The 17,929-nt window shown below is 31.3% G+C and overlaps 2 protein-coding genes across 4 annotated transcripts; both read right to left on the reverse strand.

Moving 5' to 3' along the window:
* Positions 1-4,492: 4,492 nt before the first annotated feature.
* LOC110666952 (uncharacterized) lies at positions 4,493-5,617 on the reverse strand. 2 transcript variants are annotated; one of them, XM_021827635.2, is made up of 2 exons: positions 5,327-5,617; positions 4,493-4,934 (listed from the first exon to the last, which is right to left on the reverse strand). In XM_021827635.2, exons 1-2 carry the CDS (start codon positions 5,422-5,424, stop codon positions 4,664-4,666), a joined length of 369 nt encoding a protein of 122 aa, XP_021683327.1. In that variant the 5' UTR covers positions 5,425-5,617; the 3' UTR covers positions 4,493-4,663. The 2 variants fall into 2 exon arrangements, with proteins under 2 accessions (XP_021683327.1, XP_021683326.1); XM_021827634.2 differs by having other exon boundaries at positions 4,493-4,943; positions 5,327-5,605.
* An 8,756-nt stretch (positions 5,618-14,373) lies between these two features.
* On the reverse strand, positions 14,374-17,803 carry LOC110666940 (probable plastid-lipid-associated protein 11, chloroplastic). Of its 2 annotated transcripts, XM_058152313.1 has the most exons (5): positions 17,264-17,803; positions 17,062-17,127; positions 16,159-16,307; positions 14,818-14,931; positions 14,374-14,623 (listed from the first exon to the last, which is right to left on the reverse strand). In XM_058152313.1, the coding sequence occupies exons 1-3, from the start codon at positions 17,734-17,736 to the stop codon at positions 16,208-16,210; spliced, it is 639 nt and encodes a 212-aa protein (XP_058008296.1). In that variant the 5' UTR covers positions 17,737-17,803; the 3' UTR covers positions 14,374-14,623; positions 14,818-14,931; positions 16,159-16,207. The 2 variants fall into 2 exon arrangements, with proteins under 2 accessions (XP_058008296.1, XP_021683315.2); XM_021827623.2 differs by lacking the exon at positions 16,159-16,307.
* Between the last annotated feature and the right edge of the window lie 126 nt (positions 17,804-17,929).

A 17,929-nucleotide genomic window follows, 5' to 3' on the forward strand; every position in this document is an offset into this window, starting at 1 on the left:
AAATTTTTTTATAGTTTCATCTTTAATAAATTTTTTTTTACTGAAATATTTTTATTATTATTACATATATTAAGAGAGGAAAGTTAAATTTGAATCTCTCAAGTTATACATGATTGCATAATTATCATTGGAGTATGCTTTTATAAAATCTTTTTCGTTAAGGAAGTTTCTTAAATATATTAAATTAAATAAATTATTTTATACATTCAATTAATAAAATTTTAAAAAATCATATTTTATAATGAAATTCATCATTTTGTAATATAACTTATGATATATCAATTATTAATTGAGTTAGAATATATATCGTGGTATAAGTAAGAAGTGCTCTTTGTTTAGATCTGTACATATACAAATTGATTCGTTAATTGACTTAACTTTGACCCATTAAAGTGTTTTAGTTGACTTATTGGTCAAAAGTAATTCAAACGTGTCTATTGCCTTCACATAATTCAACTATTCCGTCAAATATTTAACCGTTCACTTGATCAACTGATTTTGTCTTGTCAAGGATTTAACGACAGATTTTGTCAACAGATTCAGTTTTTTTTTTTTTTTTCCTGAATATAAATATGTATATTAAAAGAAACATGCCTTTATGATCCATATAACTAAATGTACGGAATAATTTATCATTTATTAAATATTTATTATTTATCTTCATAAGAATAATTGAATTATTTATATTAGTCAAATAGAAAATCAAATTTTAATTTTTTAAATTTTAAATTGATACTAGTCCTTATAAAATTATTTTTATATATTAATATTTTGCAAAGAAAGTTGCAAAATTCGGAAAACACTATTTTCCATTATTTTCTAACATTATTTTCAAGTTTATTTTGTTTATAATATAAAATGTTGATATATTATTTTTTTTAAACATTAAAGTTTTCCAATAATTTGCTTATTAATATATTTTTTCAATATTAAATTTAAAATACGTAATAAACAATAGTTTTATTTCAATTATTATGGTGGTTTAAAATTATAATATATCTTTGAATTACAAAAAATATATTTTTATGCGATTACACCACAATATTTTATATTTTAAATAAAATAAATTTAATGAAAAAATTCTTACAAATTGAGAATAATATGGAAAATTGAAAGTTTTGAATTAACATATTTTCTTGTTTTTTAATTTTAATTTAAAAAATGAAAATTAAAGAAATTAGGAGATGCAGAAGAAATGTAATTGGCATCTGAATCCTCTACTACTAAAATTATTATTAAGAAGAAAAAAATGACTGAATAATTTATAATTTGAACAGAATGATAGCATATGTATGGTTTATTTTTTATTTACTGTGTCTTTTATTTTTGTTTCCTAATTTTAATTTATTATTAAAAAATTTTTAATTTTAATTTTATTTTAATTTACTCTAACAGGTTTTTTAATTAAAAAAATAAAATTATATTTTTACTTTTTTTTATTACACTTAAAAAATATAGATCATTTTAATTATTTAAATTTATTATAAAAATATCAATATTATCATGATAATTTATTTATAAAAAAATATATATCTTTCATCGAAAATCATTAAAATTATATTTATAAATATTATATTATATTTTAAAGAGTTTTAAAATAAAAAATTTGCTATTATAAATTAAATAATTTTTTCAAAATAAAATTAAATTTTAATAATCTTTCAATAATAAATTAAAATTCAAAAATAAAAATAATCACGAGATAAAATTTACGTAACAGGTTATAAAAATTACCCGTATAGTTGCCAAGTTCGACAGAAGTGAAATTAAATCGCCACATGTTTAAAGGGTGGGGTCGCAAGTCTCTTCTTTTTTTGGCAACGTTCCCAACTACTAAGCTCTTTCTGGGAACGGTAACATGGCAAAAGGCTCTTTACAGTTGCAAAACTCAGCCTTTCCTCGGGAACTGCGACCACACCATTAATGCTCCCTCTTCCTTCTCTTGCACAAGACACAGCACGCGAGGATAAAACGACCGCCATAGACTTGCTTTTTATAAAAAAAATAAAAAAAATAAAAAAAAAACCTTCATAAAATGCTCAAGGCCTTGACTAAAGACTATTGACTACCTTCCAGTAATAATTTATTGTTTTGGAAACCAAACTTAGCATCGTTATAATCATCCTTGTGTTTACCATCCCTATCTGAGTGAGATTATTGGAAAACTTTGTTTTCGTTAATTAATTATCTTTAATTATTCAACATCTCACAAGCTTGCGTGTCTTGGCTAGTCAAATAGGTCAACCCAATGAAGTAACTGTGTATGTTAGTTAACTACATCTTATCGTGGCTGCAACCTGCAGGCAGTTAATACCCCACCTCTACGAAAGCCTCATTGGAGCTAATCGAAGTCTGATGGAATAAGTTTCACGACTTCATGTTATGCAAACTTGGAATAAATTTTGTTTATTGTGAAATTTTTGTCTAATCCCAATTCAAAATGAACCAACAATATAACATATATGTGAAATCCATCAATTAAATGAATGAATTTCACAATTTTAAATCATAATGAACTAAATTTAAATAAGAAAAATCCTTGTTTCTATTGATTTATCAATAAGATATGCATGATTTCATAATCAATATCTTATTACAACCTTGAATTAACCAAGCCATTTCTACTTTTCCCGGAAGACAAACGAGCAATGATCATGCAGAATGCTTTTATTTACTATATTATTTATTGAGTACAATTGTACATACAGTTTTCCAGTTATATAGATATATTTCCTGTTAGAATAGTTAGAATGAGATCTTTGCTAACCTTATCCTCGAGTAGATAACAGAGATGATATGTCTTGCATCTTATATAATGTGAACTGTTGTCTCTGATTCTATCTATTATTTCATTCAGGCATGTCATAAAAGTTGACTTATATTCCAAAAGAAAGAAAAAGAAACTACTGAAGTTGGAACATATTAGTGGAGTCAAACAGATGAATACTGATCTAGAACCGTAAAGCAAAACGGTCCCTATATATATATATATATATATATATATATATATATATATATCAAATCAAGTATTAAAAACTATATATGATGACCATACAAAGTAAGGAATTATATATTTATGACAAACTATATATGAAAACCAACCCTTTTCCAAGATCATGATCATCTGACTCTAGACAACTTTTTTGCATTTACCAAGGTGGAAAAAAAAAACCTCATCTAATGGTGACAGAGAATTATGATCTAGGAGATTAAGAATAAATTAATTAAGACAAATAGCAAATGTGATGAGATTTATGTATATAAGTATAGCATAACTTTCGAGTTGTTTGTTAATGAAAAAGAGGAGAGCATGAAACCAAGCAACCATGTGCCTCTTGATGATAGTTTGGAAATAAAGGAAAGTGTAGACAGATAGAGCTGAGTTCCCTTCATCTGCAAATTAGGTTCACATGAAGATCAGACAAGCCCTGGGTAGAGACAGAGAGAGAGAGAGAGAGAGAGAGAGAGTTTGGCGGAGAAATAAAATGGCGAGTGATCCCATTGGCAAGATCGACCAAGGAAGGAAAGAAAAGAAAATTGATTTTCGAAGATAAAGGTCGTGGCTTCATTGTCATTTCAGGACCCCTAATGAGAAGGAGCTTTGTAAGTTATCGCAAATGGTCAAAACAGATACAGTGGACCTTATTATTACCAAGCTTCTGTACTTTGGAGATATTTCATTTCACACAAGTTACAACTATGGGGTCAACACAGTACAAAAGCATGTAAGAAAATATCAAGAGCTCATGACTTCGAATGAATGGCCAAGAAACCACAACGACTTTAACTCTTCTCCAAGTCTCTGGCTTGTTTCATGATCCACACACCCACCAACACATCTATCTATTTATATATTATTTATGTTTATTTTTCTTTTATTTTTCTTCCTTTTTTACCCTTTCTGGTTTCCTTCCGCCAACGATGACCTTGGGGGGCCTAGCAATTAAAGGTCTTCAATGAATCTGTAAAAGTTTGCAGGTTTAGGTACTAAGAATTCTTTTCTTTTGGCCAAAAGGTACCCGACTGCATTTAATTTCTTAAGAGACTCAACAAAGCAAAATGAGAGAGTGCAACTCCTCCCAGGAACCCTGCTGTGACACTGACAAACCCTATAAGCTTTGCAACATACTTCAAACCACCTTAAGCTAGCTAGTGTACCCACCCATACAGCAATCTCCACTGCTAGCCGTTAATATTCTTCAGAGACCACCAACTATATACGTATAGCTCAATCCTTATCCAACTGTTTTGTCTTGAGCACGGTATGCATATAATTCTTAAAGATAATTTTCCGACCGAATTGGATTTTTTTGGTGAGTAACAAGTCACCTATGGCTAGCTCAACCATTTTTCTGGCACGAAACCTATATATCTAGTAAAATCCTTACTATGAGAGGCCAAAATATAACAGAAGTAAATTACAACAGTAATTTACGAAGGAATTCTGGAATTCTGGAAAAATTACAAGCTTCAGAGCTTGTGCCACCGATCGTATTGAAAAAAGTCGCATTATTTTATTAACAACTAACTGATCAAAACATAGCATGAACAAACCGCATCCATAACTCAAAAGAAAACACCAAAAGAAACAGCTTATATAATTAGTATTTGCTACTATGAACACCCAAGAAAAGGTTTTGACACCAACTCCCCCGTTAACGTTTTAACACATCACATCCTTGAGAAGCTTGTACCTGCGAGTAGCTGTTCTTGGAGAAGGCACACCACTCGAGCTCTTTCCCTTCTCGGCGGTGCTCTCTTCACGATCATGTTGCTTGATTTTGTCACCTGAGTACTCCGATCGGTTAGTAACTCCTCCACTATCATGTCCGGCTGCTGATTTCTTCGAAGAGTTTCCATTTCTGGCGTTCTTCTCTTCGCTCTGGCACCAATCACACAGCTCAACTGACTCCGAGAATTCACTGTAGTAGTTGCTGCAATACCTAAATATGAATTAAAGATTAAAAGAAAATAATAATAAAACTGCATAAGCAAGATGATGGCGAGATAAATAAAAACATAAACATGATCTTATAGGATGATTAGCCAGTGTTTCTCCATATAGACAGCGACGCTAAGTTGGTTGTTCCCTTGTATGGTTGCGGCAAGAGTTATGGTGGTGGTGGTTGACACGGAGCTTGGTGGATATGGAAAAATATATTCCTTTGATGAGAAAGAGATGAATTCAGTTATGGGTGGCTATCAAATACGATCAGGATGAGGATAGCCGAGAATGATATATATTTATATGAACACGTGTTTCTGTATATATGGAAGATGATGATGACCATGATGCGAGTGATGATGATGGAGGAGAAAAGCTTACGAGTGCTGAAAGCGATGGCGGCATTTGCTGCAACGGAAGAGCTTGTCAGGGAAACCGACGTCGCCGCACATGCAACATACAGTTTGAAGATCCACCATTGATGGGAGGTAAGAAGCTTTTCAATTTCCTTAAACAGAGAGAATATAAATATATACTAGTGAGAGAAAAACCCAACCCAAGAACAAGAGAAGAGGGATAACCACAAAAGCGACATCTCTCTCCCCCGCTTATATATATGTATATATATATATAAAGAACTGGCAATGGTTTTCGAGTCGGTGTATAAATCCCACAGAAAATAATAAATACACAGGGAAAAATATACTCAGCTAACCACAGGTTGCTTGCAGTCGTTTTCAGTTAGAAGAGAGAGTTGTGAACCTTAAAATTTTAGATGAGTGAAATGACAGTTGTGTCCCATGCTGAGCTTCCTTTATTTCATTTCTTGCCTTTTCTTTTTTCCTTGTTTGTCTTGTTCTGGTTCTTGCCTCTGCCATGTATTTATTTTGGCAGTTACAATTTGTTCCCTCGCGCTCCTCAAAGGTGCGTGACCCTTACTTGTGTTACCATACATTCCTATCCTCCTCTAATAAACTCTGTTTGAAATTAAAGATTAAAATGTTAAAAGAATTTTCTTAAAAAATATTATTTTAAATATTTTTTAAAATAATTAAATTATTTTGAATCGGCGAGTAATTACACGCGCTATTGGAGAGAATGAGTATGTTTTCCTTGGGACGCGTAAAGTGGTAAAAGCAGATGGTAACTGTTGGTGGCTATAACAAGGAAGGGATAAGGTTGTCATTAAATGGAATGTATAAGGGTAATTCAGGAATCTCACCATTTGATAGTACAGCACCCACGGTTACTAGTTACCTTTAAACCGAGTCTACAACACCATAATCAAAAGAGAAATACACCAACCTGCTTCGCACCTCCATTTCTATTGCTTCTGATCACTTCCCTGGACCGTCATCAAAGCCTTAATAAATTTAAATTTTTTTATAATTAAAATATATTAAGATTAATTTTCATATAATGTATTTTAAAATATCTATATATATATATTATATTATGCTTTTGGCCTATGCATCAAGAATTAGAAATTGTATACATAGAATTAAGTGCGAGTGAAAGGCATAGTAATAAAGTTAAAAAGTGAAAACAAAAGGTGGATATGAACTAGGACAAAGAGGAATGGTGCAGTGTGATACATAAGATTGTTTGTACACGATAAAGCTGATAAGCATCACGTGGGGCCGGTAGTCTTTCCATCTGCTTTTGGTTTAAGAATTCTCGTCAGTTGGGCTCCTCCAATTACTCATCCCATGCCAGCATTAGTATATATGCTTTCTATATATATATATATATATATATATATATATATATATATATATATATATATTCAAAATAAATGATTTAAAAATATATTTTAATAAAATTAAACTATAATTATAAAAAAATAAAATTATTATTATTATTAATATATAAATTAAAGCTTAATTACACTTTTATACTTTCTTATACTTTCAATTTAACATGTTTTTAACTTTTTAAAATTTCAATTTAAATTTGATTTAATTAGTTGATTTTTAGATTTAAATTAATAAATTATGAAATTTAGTCATAAAATTAAGAAATTAAACATTTTAATTTTTTATTTAAATCAATAAACTTATTTTTAGACTAAATTATGCTTAAATTAAAAAATTTAAATTAATTTAAATAAAAAATTACAAATAAATTATATTAAACTTTTCCCAATATAAAGATTAAATTGAATATTTTACCATTAATTTATCACCACTGGCCGTGAACCCTAAGACTCGATTATGTATAATAATATTCATATGGTGGTGTTGAGATGATATTAACCTTCTATAAAAATAAACATCTTAATTTTTTTTATCATTATAAATAATTAAATATAAAAGTTTATAGCAATAAATCTTTATCTTAATATATATATTTTGATGTATAAAATATATATTTTTTTTTAATAAAAACAATTCAGCTTTAATGGAAGCCGTGAATTAAAATTGTTTATGTGCAATTTGCATAAGTGGAAGGATTTAATTAATTAATTAATTAATTAAGATAGTTCGAGAAAAAGGTTATAGTCAACTCTCCAAATTAACTTCTGTTTGTTTGGCTTAAATTATAAGATTTGAGGCGTCTATGTGCCATATCTAATATTTAAATATTGGGTTTCATCACATCACTTCCAACTCCAAATCTCCTTCTCTTTTGGCATTCATAGCGTGCAAGGCATATGCCAATGCCATTGCCTTTTAGACCCCTTTTAAAAGTAAGTGGCATATGTCACCTTATAACTTTTTTTTTTTTAATCTTAATCTTATAAAGAAGATGTTTAATCTATATACTTAATTATTAATTAGGATCTTGAGCTGACTATGAAATGAAATTGATAGACATCCAACGTCATTTCTCATTATGTTGCTCAAAATTTTATTAATATATATATAGTTATTATAATTAATTCAATTGATAGCGGCAAATAATAATGACTGTACGTGAATATAGTATCCTGATGAAAATATAAATCTTTTTTAAATATTGTGTTATATTTATTTGCTTTGTTATGACTCTCACAATCTCTATAAAGTGATTTTGATTATAATAATTGGCATAAGAATTTATAAATAATCTTAGTAAGATCGGTTGAAGGAAAAATTATTATAGTATAAAGAAAATTGCGTGTACAATTACAATCCCAAGCTTAAAACTTGTGGAGAACCGAAAGTAAGATATGTGAAGTCAATGAAGTGAAAATTAATATGAAGAAATAAGTAAATACGTCCAAAGTGAGTTGAAATGTGAAAATTGAAAATTTGAAGGTTGAAACTTAAAAATGAAGATTTGATTACTAAAGATCCAATAATTTGATGTATGCATGGTTAGTAGATTTTGAGTTAACGTGAAGATTTTTAGGGTAAAATTTAAAATCATTATGGGAAAAATATTATTCAAGAGGATATTTTTATGTAAATTATGACTCACATTCTAGTGATATTGCCTGTAGAGGAGGAAAGAGTATAGAGCAAGAGTCAGGATTAGGTTCTTGTGCTCTAACAAATTCCTCTGACCAGAATTTTGATTTATTTTTACATTTGCTCAGTTTACATATCTAAGAACGTTTTGAATATTCCATTGAATGAAATTGGCTCATTAGATTAAGTTGTGTAGATGCAAAATCGACATAAAATGCAAGCAAGGCTGATACATAGAGATGGTGGTGATTGTGATGGGGGCTGATAGAGGCCTAGGTGGGTTTGGCAAAGCTACCAATTATCTGCCTTTTTGGGGGGTTAGGCCTCAGGATTGATGATTTACAACTAGAACTTGAACCTATTGCTATTATCGCCCAAACTAATACACCCATCATTGTTAACTAACTCAGCTATAATTATTTCTACTCCAATTAGCTCCTAAGGTTTCTTTCTATCATTATTTAAGGATATTTTTCGTTAGGTTAAGGACATGTTTAGTATTCGTTAGGTTAAGGACAAGTTTAGTATTATGCAGGAGCTACTATTAAGAAAGTAATTTTTTAAAATAATTAAATAACTTTTTTTTAATTATTTTTTAGATATTATCCCAATCACAATCGCAAGCTTAATTGATGTAAGTGCTATACTGCAGTTGTTTGCAAAGCAGCCCAGCTGCAGTAATTTGGCAGTATACGTGTTCATGAATCAATCAAATCAAATTAAATAATTCCAATTGAAGTCATTTCTTTATTACTAAATATAATCAAATCATGTCTCTATAATTTATATTTGCTGCGACCACAAAGTTTTGAATGTGGCGAGATAAAGAGAGAGAGAGAGAGAAAGAGAGACAGAGAGAGAAGAAAGAATGGAAAAATTCAGGGACTCTCAACGAAACGTCCATATCTAAAATTTGTTTCATTTCCCAGGAGGAATGCTTCAATCATTGTCATGACCATGAATGTCTACTGCGAATTTTTATTTATTTGTTTTCTTAATTAAAATAAATTAAATAATTATATTTTCAGAAAATTATTGGTATATAAAAGTTGACATGGAATTTATCAAAGTGAGGTGTGCTAAAATTCCACCATTGCTACGCAACGAGGACGTCACGGGCCTCCATTTCGAACTCCAGCAACGATCATTTGGAGAATGGAGATGACCCAACTAAGAGATTACTGCGTCTCTCTTATATACATTTTTCTTTTATTTTAATGTACAATCTCCTTTGAATTAATTTGCTCAATGTTTGCTTCTTAAATAATACATATGATCCACCCGAAAGGTGGAAAGTTGATGTGATCTAACCCTAATGCAGCCAAATAAATTAGACTTAATTTACCTACTAAAACGGGTGAGAATTCATTTTATACGAAAGCTAATATCTGTCCAGCACTTTTGCTGGAGTTTGGTGCTACTTAATATCACAATCACATTTCTTCTCCAGAAATCTACTGTAACTCATCTTAAAGGCTAGCTCCAGAGAGACAATTATTAAGTTTTTATAAAGGATACACTACCCATATGCTTAATTCATACGTCAGATACCTTAAAAACTTTTAACATGACATATGATCATATATGTATGTGTGGGTATTAATGAGAAGCCAAAATCTCCCCATCCTTGAAGTGAAGGGAGGGGACCATTAGTCTGCATGTCAGAAAGGCACTAAAAGGCAGAAAGAAGACATTGCTTATCAGAAGAGAATACGAACAAGGTTTATGACTCACACATCATGCGTACAACTACAAGAAGAAGACTAAAACAATAAGACATGCATGAAATGTACAATAGGACAAAGCAACTTAATCTATCAAATAAAATATAAATTAATTATTTAATTTTGTAAATAATGGAATTTATTTAACAAGAATTTGAGAGTGAAAGCTGTGATCAAGTCGTGCGTAATCGTAAACATAGTTCACTGCTTCACTCCTGAGACGACAAGTTGTTAAAATTGTGTGATGAGTGTAAAAGCCACGTGGACGGTGAAGGGTTCTGTGGGGTAGAGAGGATGAAAGTGGGTGGATTAGATCATTCCGTGGAGCAGGCTATTTGTGGAATTCTGGTGTAGCAGACCTCTATGGTGGTCCCATTTTTCACCGACTCAACTCAGAAGACATTGAAATTGAGTAATAAACAAGGCTTCCAAAATCGCGCTTAGGCATTTCATAAAGATTGTGCGGAGCGTGTGTTAAATTTATATAAAAATAAGACTTTTATTAAAATTATTATAATTTTAATAATAATTTATTTTTATCATTAAATTTGGTGTGTGCTTTTATTTATATAAAAAAAAAAAAAAATCTGACGGGTAGACGACCGTAGAGTTCCTGTTAGCTTGGGCCGACTCTTAAGCGTCTAACATCACTTATAAAGTATGTATTCTTGATTTATATGGAAATAAAAATTTTATTAAATTTATGATAATTTTGATAATAATTTATTCTTATTACTAAATTAAGTGTGCATGTATTTTCAACAAAGCTTTCAAAATCCCCAATTTCTGAAAATTTGAAAATAGAGGGTTAAAAATTTGAAGCTAATTAAGGTGGAATTAATATTTAATTAATATATAATTAATTTTTTATTATAATTAGCCCGAGTAAGCAATTATTAAAAAATCATGAATTGGTTTGATTTTAATAATGCCGATAATAATAGATTTTATTTGGTTGTTTCTAAAGTAGATTGAGTTTAAATATTTTTTAAATAAAATTTGAACAATTAAGTATTATTTGAACTAATTAGTATATTTAAAATTATATTGTTATTTTTTGTCTATTTTTATTTGTTTATTTTGAGAAAATCAATAGTATTAATTAATTTTTTAAAGTTTATTATTATCTCTATTAAACACATTTATTATTTATATTTTTTTAATTTTTTTAATAATAAAAAACAAAAAGTAATTTAATTAAATTAAATAATATTTTATTGTAATTTATGTTAATTACTTATTTAATTATCATGTAAAATCTTAAATAATAAATGAGTTGATCGGTGAAGTGATACTTTAAATTAGCAGTTAAAAATTAAATTTCAACCACTCAATTAAACCATATCAAATTTGTTGGATTTGAGCCGATCGTCTAAAAAACTTCAGCTTCACTGCATTTGATCCCAATCCAAGTGTCAATTTTTGCCCCACTACCGTAGTTTTATTTTGGAAAGTTAAGTAATTTGAATTTATTATTTTTAAAATTAATTCTTTTAACTAACTATTTATTTGATGTAAAAACTAATTATTTTTACCTTAATAATTTTAGAATCATTTAAAATATTAAATTTAAAACTCTATTAAAAATTAATTATGAAGAAAATAATTTTTTTATAAATATGATAAATATAAACCGTTTGCATTGAATAAAAATAACTAAGTGAAATAATATTTTATTTAAATTTTTTTAATTCACGATATTTGAGCTGCTATACGAATAAATTTATATTTTATTAATAATTAAAATTTTTTACATGATAATAAAGGCTCAATCATACCTATGAATTGATACATTAATAATATATGAGTGGGGTTGTTGGTGTAGAAAAATGGGAAAAAGAAAATTCCCAAAATAAACAGTTGAAATAGGTACAACTATGTTGGAATTGGAGAACACAAAACTGTGCTGAGTGGAATGAAGCAACAAAGTCATGAAATATAATGGACACAAGGAAAGTTCTTCAATTATGCAATTGACAACTAAATTCATGATGCTGGCAACGTCACAGTCATTGGCCCAGCTCATTTGACTTCTTAATTAAAGACCTCATCAAGACCACCTTTAATCAAAACATCCATGGAATTTTGGATATTATCAAGAAGCTATTTCAATTATTTAGGAGACAAATTTTAAAATTCAGTTGAAATAAAAAATAAAATAAGAATTTTTGATATCAAATAGTATCTAACTGACAGAAGGCCACCTCTGCGTGCAGGCAATTGAAACGAAGAAAAGAAAAATAGGAAGAGCGAAGAAGGGTGACTGAATGGGAGGTCGCCGACATTACGTAACTTGACAGCAAACGCGAAAATAATTAAGGGTGGATCTGTGTCGCTGTCAAAAATATTGCAACATGCCACGGATTTACTTATTGGGCCCAACAAACCTGAGGCTAAGAAACTTCACAGCCCCACGCAAAATCCTAAAACACACAAGGCTCAGGCCTACTTCCACCCACCATTGCCTAATTGCCTTGGCCTCATCTGATTTTTTTTTTTTTTTTTTTTTTTAAAAAAAAAAGGTTCCTTTGCTGCCTTTGCTTTTCCATCCATCATGTGCCCACAAGTCCAGTAGCCACTAGCCAGACCTTTTGTCCCTCCCAAGTCCCACCCATTTCCGGGAATTATACCGTACTCCAACCCCTATGGTACACCTTGTATCCATGGATTACTAGTGGGGTCCTCCATACCCAACTCCATCATCAGAATTCAGAAATGGTTTTCTTCTCGACACTGGGCCAACCCGCAATGCATGTGGATCCTTTATCGCTTGTGGGGCCCCACTGGATTTGGGTTAATGCATATCTGGGTCCGACCCGGATTCTCCGTGCAATTTGCGGTGCACGAGCTTCGTTCTGTTGGCTATCTTTTTATTAGGCCCGATTATTCTGTATCCAGGTAGTGTCCAACCGTGAATTACTATTATTTAAAAAAAAAAAAAAGAAGCAATGAATTCAAATAAAATCTAATTATTTGATCAAATAAAAACTACAAAATCCATTCAAATAATGTGCGTTAAGAAAGCTGTTCAAAATTAAGTATGACAGTAAAAGACGCAATCGTTAATGGAAAATTAGCAGAAACCTGGACAGTGACCACAGGCCACAGCCAGCCGCCCAAAACACCCAAATTCCCATTTGGTCTCATGTTCGTTTTTTCTCGTTGGGCTTGAGGAGAAGATTCTATTTTTATAAACGTCATCTTCAGATGCTCTAAACGTGAGAAAAGTCACTATTCATTAGTCAACTAAAATTTCGTCCGGGGGTAGTTTAGATTATGAAATTAAGATCCATTACTGTTCGCGTACTTTTCTTCTTTTACAAGTTTATGGCATTTCTACGAGAATAATACAAACCTATGCTGATAAAAACATTACAATTGTCATCATAAATCACAAATTACTAATATCACGCACGTCTCAGGCTCGTGGCGCACCAGGATCCGAGGACATCGCTTCAAACCTTCAAAGGCGGGTGACCTCATTGAGGCGCGCCCAGCCGCTCCCCAGCATGGTCAGCTCCACCATTGTAGAAATCGACTGCCTTTTTAGGATGGCAGCTGACATGTGGCTTGTCTTATTCTGGGCCAACGTTTAAATGGGCTGGTGGTTTAAATTAATTGATGATTTAAATGGGTTAGTGGTTTTTAGTATTTCTTTATATATTTTTTATTTTTTTTAAATTAAATATTAAATATAAATCACTTTAATATTGAATACATAATTATTTGTAATATATTTACAGGATTTAATTTGAATAATTTTAAATTATATAGTAAGTTGTAATTAAATTAAATATATAGTAAAAATTAAAATTATAATATAATAGAAAATTAAAATCATCATTTCAGTATTATATTTATTGAAGTAAAATTAACATAATACATTTTAATAATAATTTCACTCATATATATATATATATATATATATATATATATATATATATATATATATATTAAATAAATTTACAGCACCTATAATTTATTTTTATAAATTAGTTTATTTTTACACCTCACCTGACTCATAAGCACGCCTTTACACCTTGTGCCCAGACTTCAGGATCCTTGAGATGCGCCTTGAACTTCTAATAATTATAATACCACCTCAAATCAATATAAAACCCGTTTAATATTATCAATAAAATTGTTGTTGAAAAAAGCAACTTATTAAATTTGTTAGCTTAAGGATATTAAAAGTTAAATTAATATCAAATTTTATATGTTACTAATAAAAACTCCAAAATAAAGTCTTTTTTCAGCTTTTTTTTTTTTTTTCAATGGCATCTAAAAAAATTCCAACACCATGCAAGACGGGGAAAAAAAATGGCCAAGTTCCTAGACCCTCAGTTTTGACAGCTTAAGCAAATCCCAAGACATGTTCACAAACCCAAAACATAAAATATTTACAGGAAAGAGCTTCCGTGGACATACAACAAATTATTGAATTGGCCTTAATGCTAATACATGGTGTACAATGGCCAAAAGGCAAAAATCACGTTACATGATACTTCCTACAACCCTTAGGATGCTCTGAGGTGTTGAGTTCAGCGATCTACATGCACCATCTGAGAGAAGGCCACAAAATGAGTGAAGAGGAAGATATACACATATACAGACGGAATATTCACTAAAATGTGTAGATGATCATAACAGTGGCACAATAAAATCTAAGATTCACAATGATTGTATGAGATGACCTTCATAGAAGTAAATATAATTTTATGCATTTGAAAGTTGCTTCATACAAGTGGCGAATTACCAAATTGTTACCCTTCACTCTGACCAATTATAAGGAGCACGTGCAACTATTAAATAATCTCCACGAACATCATTAGCAATCCGCAAATCATCATCTAGGTAAACAGATTTGAACCTGAAAATTACACTTTGCATGTTTAGGATACTATGCATTTCATATTACAATGGCAAGACAAAAATATGCAACAAATAATGTTAAGATTAAGATGTGCTACAAAATTAGAGAGAGAGACAGAGAGATTTTTTTTTTAGTATTATAACTTGACGTAGAACTAATAACACACAAAGGGAAAAAGGATAGAATTCTCAAAATTCTTATTAATTTTTTTATATATATAATAGAAAATAAAATTTTTACTAGTTCTCAATTGTCAACAATAATCATAATAAGCTCTATTAGAATACTTAGATGACATAGGCATTTATGGTATGATAACTAGTCCTATTAATATGAGGCTAATACTAAGTAGAAATGCTAAACCAGCTTAAATTTGCTAAAAAAATAAAATACTAGTACTTAAATAAATTTCCTAAATTTCTTTCCAAAATAAGCTTTACTAAAATTTAAATCTCCAATAATTCCACCTTATCCCTCATTACTACATGCTTCAGTTTGAATGGACCAAACAAGACTGCCAGAGAATGGTAAAAGACAACGGTGTACTTTACCTCTTTGAATGTGAATCATCATAGATGAGTTTTAGTGAAAAAGTCCATGAGAGAATTTTAGTGAAAAAGTCCTTGAGATGCCATCAACTTGAACTAAAGTTAATCAACAAGCAAACATCCGGCAGGATAATGATGGAGAAACGAACATGCTAAGCCATAACGAAGAAAGTGCAAAATGGCAATTGAAATGTAGGTCCCAAAAGCATTTTCATCCGGAAAAAAGGGCAATGAAGGGAAGAAGGGTCCAAAAGACAGCAACAGAAGCAACTGGAAGTCTTGAACCAAGATCCATGTGAAGACCACCTTTTTCAAGTCTATTAGGAACCCACCAGTAGTGCAAAGAAAGGATTAACTCACCCCTTAGAACACACCTAAAGATAATACAAATTCTATAGAACATGTCCCATTACATGGGTTGAGTTTAGAAAAAATCACTTCCTACAGAAACCTGTTTGATCACGCCCCATTGTTCATTCATGCAGGATGGAAGGGTGAGAATAGCTAGCTTTTAGGTTGAATATAACATCTACCTTAAGCAATGTAACACAAACATGTCAACCAAGAGGGAAGAAGAGAGAGAGAGAGAGAGAGAGAGAGAGAGAGAGAGAGAGAGAAAGAAGGTGATATGCCGGTAGTCCAATTTATTAGTTGAGTTTATCATAAGTGAACTCACAGTGTATCCAATAATGGATGATAATTCAGAAAAGCACCATGTTTGCTCTTCATTCTTTCCAAGCATATGGCGCACGGTCAACAACTAAATAATCTCCCCTGATATCCTTCACTACACGTATATCATCATCAAGGTACACAGACTTAAACCTATAGAGTATAGAAAATCATGGCAGAAGTAAATAAACCATCCCTTCCCTATTGCCTTCTATCAAAGTGCAAAATGCAAACCAGGTTAGAGATATAAAGAAATAAGTGCAAACTGGAGCAGTAAATTGTCATAAGGAATGCATATGACCAACATAAGGCAATAGGCAGCACAATTTTGAAACGAAACTTATCAGTCAAAGGCTTTTCAAAATAAAAATTACATGAAGATTACAAGTTGCTATACAAGTGCATTAAAATTATATTAAAACTAATCCTTCTTTAGAAGAAGAGAGGTCAAGTTTAACCTCTTTGTCCCTCAAGAAGCCCTTCAAATTACATTTTTAATACACATTGAATCAAGCAAGCATAACATGGCAGAAGACTAGCCGAAATGGTTAGCCATGCGCAATGTAGACCTTATAAAATCAGTTAAAGGTAAAAGAGATGGCTTCATTAGATGGCATATAAGTATAAAGGGAAACCAACTTGCGGCACTTAGGAGAACCATGAGAACATATTTTTCACAGATAAAAATTTCTAGCCCAATATCCTGGAGCTAGAAATGAATAAGATGCTTACAAAACCTATTCTGTAACACTCAGAAACTCAACCTATTCAAAACCACAAATTTCATCATTTTAAGAGTTTAGTAAGACAGACCTCGTTGCCTTTAATTGCTAACTTGCTAATTTATGATCATTGCTTATTTAGTTCTTCCACATATAAACGACAATTACAAAATAAAGTCACCTACCAACCCTGTCCAAACGGAGGCAAAGGAATTTCCCAACTTTTCCCTCTCAGAACAGCACTCGTAAATCTGCAGAACCATGACATTTGAAACAACTAAAAATTAGTTATCAACCAAATCAAATCTCCAATCAACAAAGGCAATAACAACTAATTTGAAGTTCCTGCTATATATGGTAGCATCATTTCAGTTCAATCATGATTACCTGAAATTCACTCTTTGAGATGAAGCAATTTCGATATTTGACCTGACGAAGAAAACCCCAAAGGGCGGGAAAGTGATCACGTTGTTGAGAGTCCTTTTCTCAACATCTATCACCTGCAAAACGTCGCCAGCTTTGGTACCAAATAACGGCGCCTTCTCTATGATGAAGAGCTGCTCTTTCTCTGTCGTCCAGAGCAAACGCCACGTGGCGGATAGTGAATTAGCTGTGGTGACCGTACCTTTGCCCTTTTCAGCCATGGCATCGATGGCTTGGATAATTGAGGCTCGCTTTTCAGGGTCATTCTGGGTTTTGAGGCCTCGGTCTTGATCGGAGATGAGGCTGAGGAGATGTTGTTTAGCTGATTGGGATTGGGTTGTGGCGGACGAGCAGGTGAGTTTAGGACTGTGGAAGGAGGTGGGTTTGGGGGAATTCTTCGGTTTCAAGTGAATTGGTAGAAGAAAGCACGTCGCCATGGGCTTGTGGGTAACGGCAGAAGGGATAATAATATGGCGGTTGAGAGTTATCGGCCATTTTTTAATCAGCTTAAAAATTGTGGGATCGCTATTTGAACCCACCGTTTTTTTCAATGAAACGGCAGCTCGTTTTCCCCAGTCATTTTCCTGCTCTGTTGACTGTAACTTGGGCCATTGTCATTAGCCAATAAAA

The sequence above is a fragment of the Hevea brasiliensis genome, chromosome 9 (assembly GCF_030052815.1).
Source record: "Hevea brasiliensis isolate MT/VB/25A 57/8 chromosome 9, ASM3005281v1, whole genome shotgun sequence".
In the NCBI taxonomy this organism is placed as follows: Eukaryota; Viridiplantae; Streptophyta; class Magnoliopsida; order Malpighiales; family Euphorbiaceae; genus Hevea; species Hevea brasiliensis.